At 42.5% G+C, this 14,680-nt stretch overlaps 1 protein-coding gene across 1 annotated transcript; it reads right to left on the reverse strand.

The window, feature by feature from the left end:
• Positions 1-1,574: 1,574 nt before the first annotated feature.
• On the reverse strand, positions 1,575-5,175 carry dmrt2a (doublesex and mab-3 related transcription factor 2a). The gene is given in 4 exon segments (XM_034091926.2): positions 1,575-2,150; positions 2,152-2,795; positions 3,215-3,317; positions 4,822-5,175. Coding segments are annotated over 4 exon segments (1,545 nt in total). The 3' UTR covers positions 1,575-1,706.
• Positions 5,176-14,680: the final 9,505 nt, after the last annotated feature.

A 14,680-nucleotide genomic window follows, 5' to 3' on the forward strand; every position in this document is an offset into this window, starting at 1 on the left:
GGACTGAGCCACAGTAGTTTGGTACGTCTATGTTAATAGTTTTGTACCTCACTTTGAATGTGAATGCTTAGAGCAAAAGTTTTTTTTCACTGTGGCTTTACTACTTTTACTTAGCTAATAGATCTGAGTATTTCCACCGCTCCTCTCTCACACTGAACACAAAAAAAGTGGCTCCACAGGCTACTTAAAATGATGTCATCTTTTTCTGGTGACACAAAATGTCATCATCAGCCCAAATCCAATTACAGCAGCAACAGGACTCTCTTTGAAACGATCACGCATCCACAATATCATCCTGACATCAGATGTCTCAGTGGGCTTAAGAATAGAAGAAGTTCAAAAGAAATAATGTGAAAATAAAGCTTTAAAGTGCTTCGGGTTGGATTGAGGCTGATGAAATTCGAAAGTTGTTGCCAGAAAGAAAAGATTAATGAGTTTGAAAAAAAAGAAAACGCATCAGTGTTCTGCAGCTCATGTGAAACCCATGTTCGAAGCTGTCTTTCAGCACACACACACACACACACACACACACACACACACACACACACACACACACACACACACACACACACACACTGAGAGTCGTAAGTGTAAAGGAATGAGTGGAGAAATGCATCTTGAACAGATTTATGGCATGATATCATGGTTAGTCCACATCCACGCTTCATGTGTTTTGATTGTGTGACCTGTGTTTTATGCAAATACACAATATCATGAAAATAGTTGGGCAATAATCCTATAATGGGAACCGAGGATTAGTGAAGGATACTGAAATTAAATCCAAGTCAATTTATTTAAAACATAACTCTGATGCTCTTTTTGTTGATGTTTATAAAATAAATCCTCTATATTTCATAGAAAATATGTCAGATTTAAACATAATGGTTTCAGTCAAATAAGCCCCGAAATGTTAAATGAGCCTCTCACTTCTGGAGAATCTTATAGATTCAGTCGACAATAAATGTGTAATGTCAAATTACATTTTTGTCAACAAAGATATTCATTTATTTTATTAGATTTTTTTAATGATCAACAGTAGGCCTATAGGTCATTTGTTTGCTGTCGTTGGATTTAGATTGGTAATCCCTATAATAACACTTCTCCAACAACACACATGTGAATGTGACTTATTTTGTAAATCTTACAAAATATGTAAAAATGTATTATTTAAAAAATAAAATGTAAAAAGGTTTGGCTGTCTTATTGTCCTGCCAGAGAAACTCTAAATTACAAAAGAGAAATAAGTTTATTAATTTATTTTATGAATAAATGGTAAAACATTGATTTTGATCAATTCCATTTTGTTATTAATACCTGCCGTTTGGTGGGTTGGGGTTAGGTGAATAAAAACGGCAGTGATTTAACAGTGGGTGTAGACTAACTTCTGACTGAAACAAAAACCTGTTCACAGTTAAACATGTCACAACCCATAGCATAGAATGAAATACAAGACTTTTAATGGGAAGAGTTCAATCTTTCAAAGTTTATTGACATGGGGAAAACGTTGGGATAATGTTTAAATAATACATAATAAAGTTATTAAAACATGCACATGTAAAATATAATATACTGTACATAAATATTACATTAGGGAAAACAAATATGTTCTAGCTGGTCTAGTTTCCAATGCAGTGCCGGGGTTCAGGATTTAGCTTGACCCTCTAGCTGAGACAAACCTGACGATTATAGTGCAAGGAAAGGGGAAATTAATGGAATGCTCGACTCATGGCAGGCGCGGGTCTCTTCAGTATGGCCTCCACAGAGAAGGACAAAGACTCACTGGACGCCATCTTGGTCCCCACAGGCTTGGACAGAAAGTCTTTAGCGTACCTGTTGCTGATTTTAACAGCCTGAATGTCTTTGGCGGAGCCCTCCCTGAATTTTCGGGCGGCCTCCTCTAAGAGCTCTTTGCAGTATGGAGCCCTGAGCTCCAGCCCGGCACCGCCGCCGCTTTTCTCACTCAGCGAGTGCTGGATGAGCGAATGAAAGGAGTTGAGTTTCACAGAAAGCTTAGCGTTGTCCTTGCTCAGCTTGTTCAGGACTTGGCTGGAGTTTTGGGAATGAGAGTTGTTGGGGAAGGACTGTCCGAAGCTCCTATTGGGTGGAGAGAAGGCTGAGCACTCCCTCTGCGTGACACCGGGGGCTTTAGGGATCAGCCCGCTGAGGGTCTGCTGAGTCCTGCGCCGCAGCTGCTCGGGATCCTTCCACTTTAGCGGCGAGAGCAGCCGCAGCCTCCTGCTCTGACGGATGGCTCTCGTCAGGCATCACCTTGGGCTCCCACATTGCACCTGACTTCATGTTCTGCACCGCCGTGGCATTGAAGAGGCACTGCTGGTAGAGCAGGGCATCGCCCAGGTTGGCTGCACCACGGGGCCACATCATGAAGCCCCCTCGCGAGGGCTGCAGCGGGTAGTGGCGATAGGTGGTGGCTACGCTGACGTTGGAGGCGATGAGCTCCACGTTGGCGGAGCCGGCGGGGTACTGCATGGACAGATCCAGGCAGTTAGGGCCCAGGAAGTTGCACAGCTCTTTGGACTGGGGTTCAACCTGAACTGCGGGCGAGTAAGCTGTCTTGTAGTTGTACTCTGCAGTGTGGTGGGCCATGCTGTTAGGGAAGATGAGCGAGGCTGCCTGGCTGTTCTCCAGCAACTCTCGCTCTTTGTACTCCCGCTCCAGCATGATGGATTCCAGCTCCTTGTCGGCGAAGGCCCTCCTCTTCCTCATGCGATCGCTGAGCGGCGGGGGGAGGGACGGCCCGGCTGGCATGTATGGATCACACTGCACCGGACGGTATCCTGCCATGACAATAACCCACATTTAATTCAAGCATGTGATTTGTTGGATTAAAGCAGATGCATGCAGGAATGTTCACACTGACAAAAATGCAAAAAACAAAAAATGTCAATCTGGTTTGAAGAAAATATAAATCACGCTCAATAATGAAATCCTATTTGCATGTTGCAGCAGTGCTGGAAATGACCTTTAGTGAACTCAAGTAGAAAAACGTTATGAAGTCTCTGCTTGCATGTTAACAAGTCCATATCACTCTTTCGGAGTTGTTTGTGGAAAAGAAAAAATCCAAAGACAAGCCACAGGATAAATTGAGGTTTTATCAGGGTTAAACAGGGACAGAGGATGAGCCAAGAGAAACATAAAAAAGGATCAGGAAGACCTAAAACATGATTCTATTTGTCAGATTTGTTGCCTTATTTACCTTCGAGGATGCTTTTGGCGAGCATGGTGGACGGTCGAATATGTCGCTGATATATCGTCCTCCTCTCTGCTGGAATGTGTTTCCCAGATATTCCTTTCTTATCCTGATAAATAGAGAAAACAAAACATTAAAGACCTGCTGTCAGGATGTTTTCCTTGATCCTTTAAAAATGCCTGATTTGTCACAGTAAGTCCATGTCCAGATATGGGTCATGTTACTGTTTTCTTGTATTTCTTAGTGAAATACATTTAGGATAGAAAAGCAGGATCACTGTGTTTAACAATTGAACATGAGGAATAGGCCAACCCACAACGTTAATGTTAAATATTATTAAAATGTCAAATACATATGAGAAATAAGATAAATTACAGACAGGTTGTACAGTTGTTTTACCTAACGTGATTGCAATATCTTTAAAATCATTATGTGGTTCATTACTTCACGGCAGACATTCTCAAATATCTGAATTTAACTGGCAGGTATAGCAGATTTTGCTTTTAGGAGATCATTAAGGAAGATATGTGGTTTTTTTACAAGTAAAAACTGAAATGTATAATAAATAGCGGGATAGTGAGACATTTAGCTATATCATTTGCTGGGACAACATAACAGTAAGAAGCTCTCCTGAGAAGCCATTTTGAGAACCACTGATTGACACTCCAGTTCATTCAGTCAGCCAAAAAGAAATGGTCGAACACTAAAGAACTACATTCACAGCTGAACCCTTAACCATACATCTGTTGCACTACACCCCCAAAGTTAAATACCAAACTAAACCTAAATCTGCTTCTAAAATTGAAAGTTCAAGTTTGGGTGGAAAACAAAACTGTATTATTTTTAAGAGGCTGTTGGTGACATTGGAGTGGCTGAACAAAGAGAGGAAAACATGTCAGCCATGAATTGCTGTTGTAAATTAAGACATTTAACACTGAACAATAAGGTTTCTGTTGAAAACCCAGAAAGGCCTGTTTTTTAAACACTGTTATGATTATTAATGGTGGCACTGCAGATCAAATAAATAGAAAAGGAAATAAAAGATACGTTTGATTGGAATAGGAAGACCAATACTAAAGTAATATACATTAAGAAGATAACTTTAACAGAGTTACCTAGGCTAATTGTTATTAACGTTTAAGTATTAAGTCACATGTAAGGTATAGGCTAATCAGAGGGACAACCAAACTGTCTTAACATAAACACATAGCCTAGATAACTTGTGTATAAATAACAATAATAAAAAGGGAGTAATTCACCCTGACTTGTAAGATCGTGATTTGAAAATTGTTGCTAATTTTAAAAAGGACAGAGAGGTCTTGGTGAATAAACTTAAAGGCTCGTTATGACGTAAACTAAAGTACAAGTATTTTTAGATGTGTTGTTGTATTGTTAATCGTGTTTGTTATTGCCATTATGCAATGCCTGTACTTTCAGGAAAACAGTATTAACGGAGGGAAATTACGTTTAATGTGGGTCGAATTTAATACTTTGCTTTTGCTAATTACACACGTTAACGGAGGTAACAGACTTCAAGGTTTCTGCAGAATTGTAAAGAACCACATTCCTCCGTGCGACACATATCCATACACTCTCACAATCTCCGGGCCTACCTCCGTTGCTTGCTGCCTCCTCAGGGCCACCTGCGCCGCCATCACCCGCTGCCTCTCCACCACCAGCAGGCAGTTGGCGCATTGGCAGTCCCTCCAGCGGCAGAAGCGCTTGTGTCCCTTCAGGCAGGACACCACGCCGTGGTTTCGGCAGCGGGCGCACTTTGGCGTCCGGCTGAGCTTCCTCTGTTCCCCCATGCCGCTGGGGGCCGGCTTGTCGTCGCCCTTCCCGCCTTCTGCTTCGTCCTCTCCGAGCGGCGCCGACCCGGGGCGGCTGCAGGAGTCCGCCTGGTCGTCGCTCTCCGTCTCCAGGCTCTCTACGTCGATTTCAAACTCGCAACCGGCGTTGTCTGACATGACTGCCCGAGTCCTCCGCCGTCTGTGTGTAGGCCTACAGCCAGTTTATGTCTGGAGAGAAATATTAAATATGATCAGACTGTAGGCTATATTATTACGGCTGTTGAAATGGCACTTGAGTACAATTCACTCAACATTTTTATGTGAGGAAACTCCTATGTCTCTATAATAACCGATATCATTAGGCCTATACATTCATCTCAAACTTGCATTATTTTATTGATGGTTTAAACTAACTTTTAAATATTTAGATTTAAATTGTTTTGTCATTTGTAGTGTTACTTTACATCTGGGCTATACATGTCTTAAAACAAAAGGGGTTATCTCAAAAGAAAACGATAATATAAAAAAAACAATAGCCTAGTGTATGACTTCTTAATTTGTACAAACGTAGCATAAATAGAAATAAGAAACGAAAAAGTGAACACACGAAACCTTTAACGTTATGCTGTCGATAGGCACACATAACAGTACGATTATTGCGATTCGGGCTAAGATTATACTGCAGATATTAAACCATAATAAACGTTTATTTTCTTCACAAATCTAAGAAAACGGTGAGCATATTTGAATAACGTTTAGCCAAAAACAAGTCACAGCAAGAGACTAACATTAAAATGTAGGCTACCAGACCATTAATAGTCTGACTCTAACTACACTTCGGTCATCGCTCCTCTCGGTGTCCAAACACGCAGTCTATGCATGGGTTGGCATAAATATGGTCAAGTCCCTGCATTTAATTGGCCATTTTAGAGTTATGTTATTCTGTAATGGTGCATAAAAAGGCAATAAAGTAGTCCAGTTTACCTGATCAAGTTGATTCAGCGATCTTGTCCCGGGTTGTTCTTCTTTACAGCAGTGTATGACGTCGTTAAGCAGCGACGTGATGAATCACACACACTCCCGACTCCACAACAAGCTTGTAATGAGCTGCTAATTGAGTGGTTGTATGAGTGTGTACTCCGAACAGATCCAAATTTCCTCTGAAGCACACACTCATAGCGCCACTCCTATGAAGCGCTTCAGTCTGCCTTCTGTGGCCTCTGATTGGCTGCTTCCGAGCGCGAACCCACCAATAGGATTACGAGCAGTTATTCCCTACATGCGCTCAATAGTTTCTTTGTTTTTTCTTTTATAGATGAGAAGATCACAATGGAAGTGTACTTTTTCAGTTTACTGCGGGGGAGGACACTGATTTGTTACTTATGTACAGTTTGTGTTGATCAAGTATACCATTAGCTTTATTCTGATTTGCTAGATAAAGTAACCACCACATGGCTATAGTCAAAATGATTAATCAACAGCATAGACACATTTAACATCAAATTGAGTATGCGTTCAATAATGTTAAAATAATGAATGGACAAAATCTCACTGCTGTCTAATTTACCCTAAAAATAGGTAAATTAGGCCATGTTTTTAAATTGATGGGAAAACAGAATTACGGTGCCCTTTTCTAACCAGTTCTTCGTGTATTTCACTTCAATAAAAATATGTGTATTTATGTTCAGTCCCCCTTAATAAAACTCAAAATGGTTGATTATTAGCATCAGATCCAGTGCAAATAGAACAAAAAACGAAACTTATTAGTAGCTTTTTTTGGAAACCATTTTTTACCATATGGTTATAACAGCTTATCTGCGGGCCGCACATCACATCTCTTCTGTATTAAGCTGGTGTTGCACATTGTATCCTGCTGATCTGTGATGTGTGTAAATATCACTGACACATCAAGCAGAGCAGATCGACAGCTGATAACGTTAGCTGCAGGTTGTTACAGTCTGTCCTCAAGCAACAAGTAGGCTAACTGAGGATAATGATTAGAATGTTTTCACAACAATCACACCTGAAGAAGAAAAACACCTTGTCAGCATGCAGAGTCCCACACACAACAAGTCAAACTTTACCTAAAATATACCCACAGGGACAAACTTCAACTGATCTCAACACTCAATCCCAAATCATAAAACCCCTTTAATTTAACCCGCATCTTGAAGCATGTACCGTGTCATTGAATGCAGAACACACTGCATCCATAATATTTTAATATAAATCCAATGAAAATGACGACATTAAAATAATAAAAGCACAAAACGTTCAAATTAGCCAACGTTTAAAAGTTTATTTTGTACACGTGCTTCGCATGAATCAACGGAATTCGTTGTTTTCTGTCGTCTTAATACTGTTTTTAAAGGTTAAAATAAAATGTGACATTGTGTTATTCTTTTGTGATAGGCCGTCGTATTCAGGTTATAGCTTGCCTCTTTTTTACGTGTCTGGGTGTGACTCCTAAATCTGAAAGAGGAATGTGAACAACTTATGTTTGTCTTTTTGTTTGCAGTTTTCTGACTGAAAGCCTGACTTAAAAACTAAAAAGAGACATCGCAGCATTTACTCAACTGACTTCCATGGGAACTGACAACAGAACAATACATCCAGGTACTGTAGCGTGAGACCTAATGTTGACCTTTTGTTCAGCCACTTGTGAAACTAACGAACAAAGCGAGAAGGAAAATATCGTAAGTTTAAAAGAGTAAGTTCTCCATTTAGTCCTGTTTGAATAGTACTAACTTGGCACAAAATTAGTTTTAGTAAAAAAATAAATGAATCATAATTGTTAGTTTTTTTATGGATGAATCATTTATATCTTTCAATTTGTTGAATATAGATTTTTATCGCAAAAAAACGAAATTCGTTCGAACATTATTATATATTAAAGACATGTGATAAATTGTAAAAACATTTTTTTACTTTAATCTTGTGTTGCTTTTTTGTTATTTGATGGCCTATCTCTATATTGACTTTATAAATAATTCTAAGACTATTACGTTTTAGGATTTGCACGTGTTGTAAATGTCATCCAGAAAACTTGACATAGTTAATATACAGTAATTAAAATAAGAATGTTACAGTCTTATGAAAAACGTAATTTTGGACTAATATAGAAACATAGTGCTTTTGTCTTAGATTTTATCACATCTTTGTCCAGATGAGGACAGTGCCTCTTGATGGTTCCTCCATGTGTTGGGGGTGAAGACGTCAGGCCTGCAGGTGCAGCTTTATTTGCCACTTCGTCTTAATTTATTGTGGAGGTTACGAGCGGCCACCCCGGGCTGCAGCTTCCACATCAGGAATGCTTTGATGCTGAGAGCCGGCTGACTCTGGGACAGGAGGATCCACGGAGCTGCAGGAACCTCCAGCCGAAATGTGTTGTCTGTGTCCGCTGGATCATTATGGCCGTGTGGGGCCAGGGGCCCTTGAATGGGTTTCCAGGAACCGTTTTGGATCTTCTATGGTCCCTTGAAGGTATCCCAGGGGGGCATGTCAGAGTGTATTGGGGAATTTTAGAAGAGGCCTAAGGGGATGTTAAGGTGGTTATGATTATTTAAGGTGTTTCATATATGTATTCATTATTGCCTGGAATCCTTTAGGAAGCTCCCCTTCAAAAACATATTGGAATGTATTCAAGGATGCCTTCAAACTCCTGAGAGATCCCCATACCCCTGCAAAGGCCTGAACATGGTGCAATATAGCCAGGAACCTTGGAAGCAAAAAATACCTCTGCATCCTGGAAATCCCTGAGAATTCACTAGTTTCAGTGTGTTTTTTGGAACAAAGTGTCTGTTAAAAGGTCTGTCAGTCGTTGAGAAACGTCAAGTTATCCTTCAAGGGTTACAGGCATTATAATTACTTTTTTCATACCAGGTGTTTTAGATCTTTTGGATTTGTTCAGGGTCCCCGAAGGAGAGGCATGGATCTTCTAGGAGTTCTGAGCTCCCTAAAGGGGATCCAGGCCTTACTGTGTCAGGAGTCTCTGTTGGGCTCTCAATGATTTCCATGGATCCTTGAATGGATTATGTATTATTGACATTCATGAAATATTGAGGACATTTCAGGAGTCTCTGACAGGACCCATGAGGATCCTCCTGGAAAGGATTCTGTCAATAGTAACGGTGTTTGCACGTGGCCTAGACATTTCTTCACAGGAAATGTTTTACAAGCCAATAAATAATTGGATTAGGGAATTAAGGAAATATGCTTAATTATGCAGGAATAATGAATCATCATATTTATCCAAAAGGAAAAATGGATCATTACTTTTATTGATGTACAAAATAATTTTAAACAAGCTCCACCTGATCCTGTTTCAACACTGAGACCTTATGTAATCCTGGGAGCTTAAGTATGGTTGAGAAGGTTTCTGTTGTCTGTGAGGGACTTCCAGTTCGCTTGGAAAGTCTGTGGATCCTTAAAGGGATTCCAGACATTGTTAAAGAGTTCCAGGGGGCTTTGATGCTCTCCGGGGATCCTTGAGGAGTTGCAGGGAATCTTTAAGGGTTTCCAGGTTTCAACCAAAGAGTCTAAGGGAACTTCCAGTATAGGTTTGTGAATCATGGAAGTGTTTTATTAATACTTGAATACTTTTCAAGGATTCCAGCTGCTACAGAAGAAATGTCAGGTTGTTGTTGTTGTTGTTGTTTACACAAGTGTCCGGGGTTGTTCTCCAGGGATCCTTCAAGGACTTGCAGACCTTTGCAGCGCGGATCTTTGGAAACACCATCTCAAATCTGCTTATTTGAATCATCCAATACAAGTTTTAACATTTCAAGAATATCTAGTGATGTTGTTGGTTTTTTATATTCACCATATTAGCCACTATAATTTTCTTGTTATGATACTTTAAATAAACTTTGAGTTGTTTGTTCAGTAGGCCTTTGTATTTCTAGAACAAGGGCATATCTATCCTAAGATGTAGATATCTTAACGTTTATTTTGGGTGTGGTTTCCGGACATTACTCAGTACACATGCTTTAACTGACCTTTTTAATGGTTTCGACCTGGAGAAAGACACACACTTGTAATGACACTTTCTCACACGCTGTCCAGTTTACTTTTTGGGTTGAGTGAAACAACAGCATCTTGTTGGAAGCGCCCCACTGTGCAGGCTGTAAAGCGAAACAGGAGCTGTGTATAGACAGAAGAGCAGAGTGGGATCACTGGGGATCCTGTTATGTTAATTAGCCTCTGAAGAACCGACAACACATGCTGCTGAATACAAAACCAGGCGGGACCACATTTGTCTCTGTCTGACACCTCGACCTCCCCTGGGTAATGTGCAACAAACAGGGGGACCTGTCCCTCAGCTGTGGACAGCAGTGGAAGAGGAAGGGTTCAGAGCATTAACTAATATCACACTGTGAAAATACTCTGTAGCAAGTTAAAGTCCTGCACTGTATACACAAATATGTATGTACAAACTAGAACATGTAAAGGCTGCACGTGTTCTGGCGCCGGGGAGCAGTAGTTAGTAGTAGTACGTTTGGTGCCTTGCTCAAGGACAAGGCTCGGATCGGGACTTAAACCGACGACCCTTCGGTTTCCAAGCCAAGTGTGTAAGGACTGAGCTACTGCCGCCCCCAAGTTATAGTAAAATGTGTAATTAAAGTCCTTTAGGGACCCAGGGTCTCAGGCACAGGAATGACGAGGCAGGGACGTCCTCCACAGCACAGGGATCCTCTGAAGACCCAGGCCCATTGTGAAGACATGGGCAATCAGTGCAATCCTTTTCGGTCCAAACAGTCCATCCATCAAAGGAAACTTTGGAGTATGAAATTGGATTATAATTACTCATGCATTCATGTAAAAACAGCATTTTGCTGTATAGTTGGTTGAGGTGGAGCTGAGTTTAAACCATTTTGTATCAAAGAAATGCTTGTTTTCTCCAATATTGATTGATTGTTTGGTTTTAAACAGATATGAGACTGATGAGAACTGCTGTGTAAGCTAAATATATTGGCCTTAAACTTGTTTGAATAAATGAAAACATTAAACACGTTTTAATAGTTACAGGAAGGAGCAGCAATTCCTCACATTGGTGAATCTGAAAGTGCACTGTTGGCAAATAAAAAAGGCAATTATCAAGATAGTTGCCATTTGCCATTCTGTCAATCAATTAACACATATTTTTGAGCTGTTCTTGTTTATAGGCTTGTTATGTACAGCAGTTGTTCATTTGTATTGGATGCAAAACATGTCAACCTTAAGCTGTTAAATAATTTGAGTGGAAATAAAAGTACAATATTTAGCTTTAGTGGAGTAGAAGTATTAAGTGACATTAAACCAAAATACTAGAGTAAAGTTCCATTACCTCACTTGGGTGCTTTTCTCTGATACATGTGGTTAAAACACATCCAGACTTTTCACACAGAAAAGGTGGTGGTGTTGCAATTTATGTAAATACAAAATGTCATGCTACCATCCAATCATCTGTGTCTCTCAGCAGACAATTTGAACTACTTGCGCTGAAATTGAAACTTCTTAAGGGTCAGTTCATCACTGTTGTAGGGTGCTATAGACCCCCTTCAGCAAGCATTGAGGCTTTATCATCATTGAGTCATCAGTTATCTTGCTTGGATTTTAATGAGATTTTAATTGCTGGAGACTTTAATTGGGACTGGTTATCCTCTGTCTCCGATAGTTTTAAATCAACCTGTGACTCTTTTAATCTTACGCAACTTATCAATAGCCCAACTCGTCCTAATCTTAAACACCAAGATAAATCGTCTCTTATCGACTTATTTTTAACAAATGCGCCTCATAAGTTTTTGGATATTGGTATTTTTGTAAATGATATGAGTGACCATTGTGCTATAGCTACAATCAGGCAAGCTAAGCTTCCAAAAACAAGATCACAAATAGTTTTTAAACGTGACTTTAAACATTTTTGCGAGCAAGCATTTTTTCATGACCTGTGGGATTTTGATTGGAACAAGATCTCTCTCATTAGTGATGTTGAACTGGCATGGGATTATTTTCATGAGGCTTTTACTAGAATTATAAACAAACATGCTCCTTTCCGCAAATTTAGGGTGAAAGGGCTAAAAAATCCCTGGTTTAGTCCTCAACTGGCCAGCATTCTGTTACGCTCCTCGTAAAGAGACACAAAACTTGAACCCGCTATGCAAGAACACTTGGGACGGAGACTTAGGTGAAGTGTCAAAAAAACTGGATTTATTTACGTCCTCAAAAAACAGGCAGGAGACAAAGTAAACTCTCAACAGAGTGGGAAGAACGTGGAGCAGGGCTGAGACGGAGGTTGGGCTGGACGTGGCAGGCAGGACGGAATGGAATATGGAGTATCTGGAACAGGCACAAAACAGAACAGGATTAGTACATGAAAAAATCCAACTGGAAGAGTATACAAAAAGACTAGCAATACTAGTCAGCCGGAACTGGAGTTTACCACTGTGAGTATACGAAGAACTGGCGAAGTCTGATGATCGAACCGGAGTTTTAAGCAGCAGCAGGTGAGTAGTGGTAATCAGTGATGATGAGAAACAGGAGCGGAGGTGAGTTGGCGGAAAATGGAAAGTAGGTCAACCACGCCCAGCCAGGAAGACAGACAAACAGATAGACAAACAAACAGAAAAAAGGAGAAGGAGATACTGCAATTCCTCACAGTACCCCCCCCCCCCCCTCAATGGGAGCCACCTGGCGACCACCAGGCTTGTTTGGATGAGCCCTGTGAAAGGCCCTCACCATGATTGGGTCCAGGACACGGGAACGAGGAACCCAGCATCGCTCCTCGAGGCCATAACCCTCCCAGTCCACCAGATACTGGAAACCCCTGCCCCGACGTCTGACGTCCAAAAGACGGTGCACCGTATAAGCAGGGTGATTGTCGATGATACGGGCGGGAGGAGGGGGTAAGGCCGGAGGGCTCAATTCACTGGTGTGAACCGGCTTAATCTGAGACACGTGGAAAGTGGGGTGAATTCTCAGAGCTCTGGGAAGCTTCAACCGGACTGCGGAAGGGTTAATGATCCTTAGGATGGGAAAAGGACCAATGAAGCGTGGGGAAAGCTTCTTGGACTCAGAGATGAGAGGAATGTTGCGGGAGGACAACCAGACTGACTGGCCTGGGACGTATGGAGGAGCTGCCTTTCTGTGACGGTTGGCTGATCGCTGGTTCTGTGCCGAAGTCTGGAGAAGGGCAGATCGTGTATCTCTCCAGATTTTCTGACAGCTACGCACATGCTGCTGGACTGAGGGAACTGCCAAGTCTCGCTCCTCTTCGGGGAACAGGGGCGGCTGGTACCCCAATGAAGCCTCAAAGGGGGAGAGACCAGTAGCGGAGCAGGTAAGAGCGTTGTGGGAGTACTCAACCCAGGAGAGATGAGAGCTCCAAGTAGAGGGGTTTCGGTCGGTGATGCAGCGGAGAGCTGACTCCAGGTCCTGATTAGTTCGTTCTGTTTGGCCGTTTGATTGGGGGTGATATCCAGAAGTCAGGCTGACTGAGGCTCCCAGGGATTGACAAAACTCCCTCCAAACTCGAGAGGGGACTCGCGAGGAGACTTGCGAGGGGACCTAGAGGAGGGACGAGAGGAGGGACTAGAGCAGGGACTAGAGCAGGGACTAGAGCAGGGACTAGAGCAGGGACTAAAGGAGGGACTAGAGGAGGGACTAAAGGAGGGACTAGAGAGGGGACTCGCAAGGGGAACTAGAGGGGGGACTAGACACCGAGTGAGCAGAGTATGAGGAAAAACGGGGCTTACTGAGTGACACTGGTGAATCCCTCCGTGTTCGCTCAGCTCGGCGCTCCCGCAGACGACCGTCCAAACGAGACACTAAGGAGATCAGCTCTGAGAGATCCGCTGGAACGTCTCGTGCTGCCAATTCGTCCCGAAGCTGGTCCCTTAATCCTCTTAAAAACACCGCCTTGAGAGCCGCCTCGTCCCATCGAGCCGCCTCGTCCCATCGAGCCGCCTCGTCCCATCGAGCCTCTGCAGCGAGTGTGTGAAACTCGATGGAGTAATCAGCCACTGTCCGGCTTCCTTGTTGCAGGCTAAGCAGTTTATTCTCGGCGGAGCCAGAGGAGTTGGGATGATCAAAAACAGCTGAGAACCGATCAGAGAAGCCCTCAAAACGTAGAGTGTCAAAATCCACCGAAGAGTTTAAAGCCTCTGCCCAGGTTAAAGCTCTCCCGCGGAGCAACCCCAAAACAAAATTAATCGTCGTTGCTTCAGCAGCAAATGCAACAGGACGCTGGCGAAAAACCTTGTTACATTGGAACAAAAAACCTCTGCATTTCTCCACATCTCCGTGAAATGGCTCAGGATCGGTGATAGGAAAATCCTGGCGAGGAGGGGGCAAAGGGGCTGGACTGGGAGTAGCCTGAAATGCTACCGTTGAGGTAGTGAGAGCGGAGATCTGGCACGCCAACTCGGAGACATGATGAGCCATGGACCGGTTACTCTCCACCAACGCTCGGATGAGCTTTTCGTGTTCACCCAGGAGGGAGCCCTGACTTGACAGGGCATGAAGGATTGGGGTAGAATCCGCTCCGGATCCTGCGGGATTCATTCTTGGCCACAGGCGGCTGCTAAGAGAAGGAGGCGCAAAGCCAAGCTAGCAGCCATGCCTCAATGCTCCAGTACCGGCCCACGCAGCTTTGCGTCCATACTGGATTACCTGGCTTACACAGCCAGGGTCCAGGCTTCCGCTC

The sequence above is a fragment of the Pseudochaenichthys georgianus genome, chromosome 9, assembly GCF_902827115.2.
Source record: "Pseudochaenichthys georgianus chromosome 9, fPseGeo1.2, whole genome shotgun sequence".
Lineage (NCBI taxonomy): Eukaryota > Metazoa > Chordata > Actinopteri > Perciformes > Channichthyidae > Pseudochaenichthys > Pseudochaenichthys georgianus.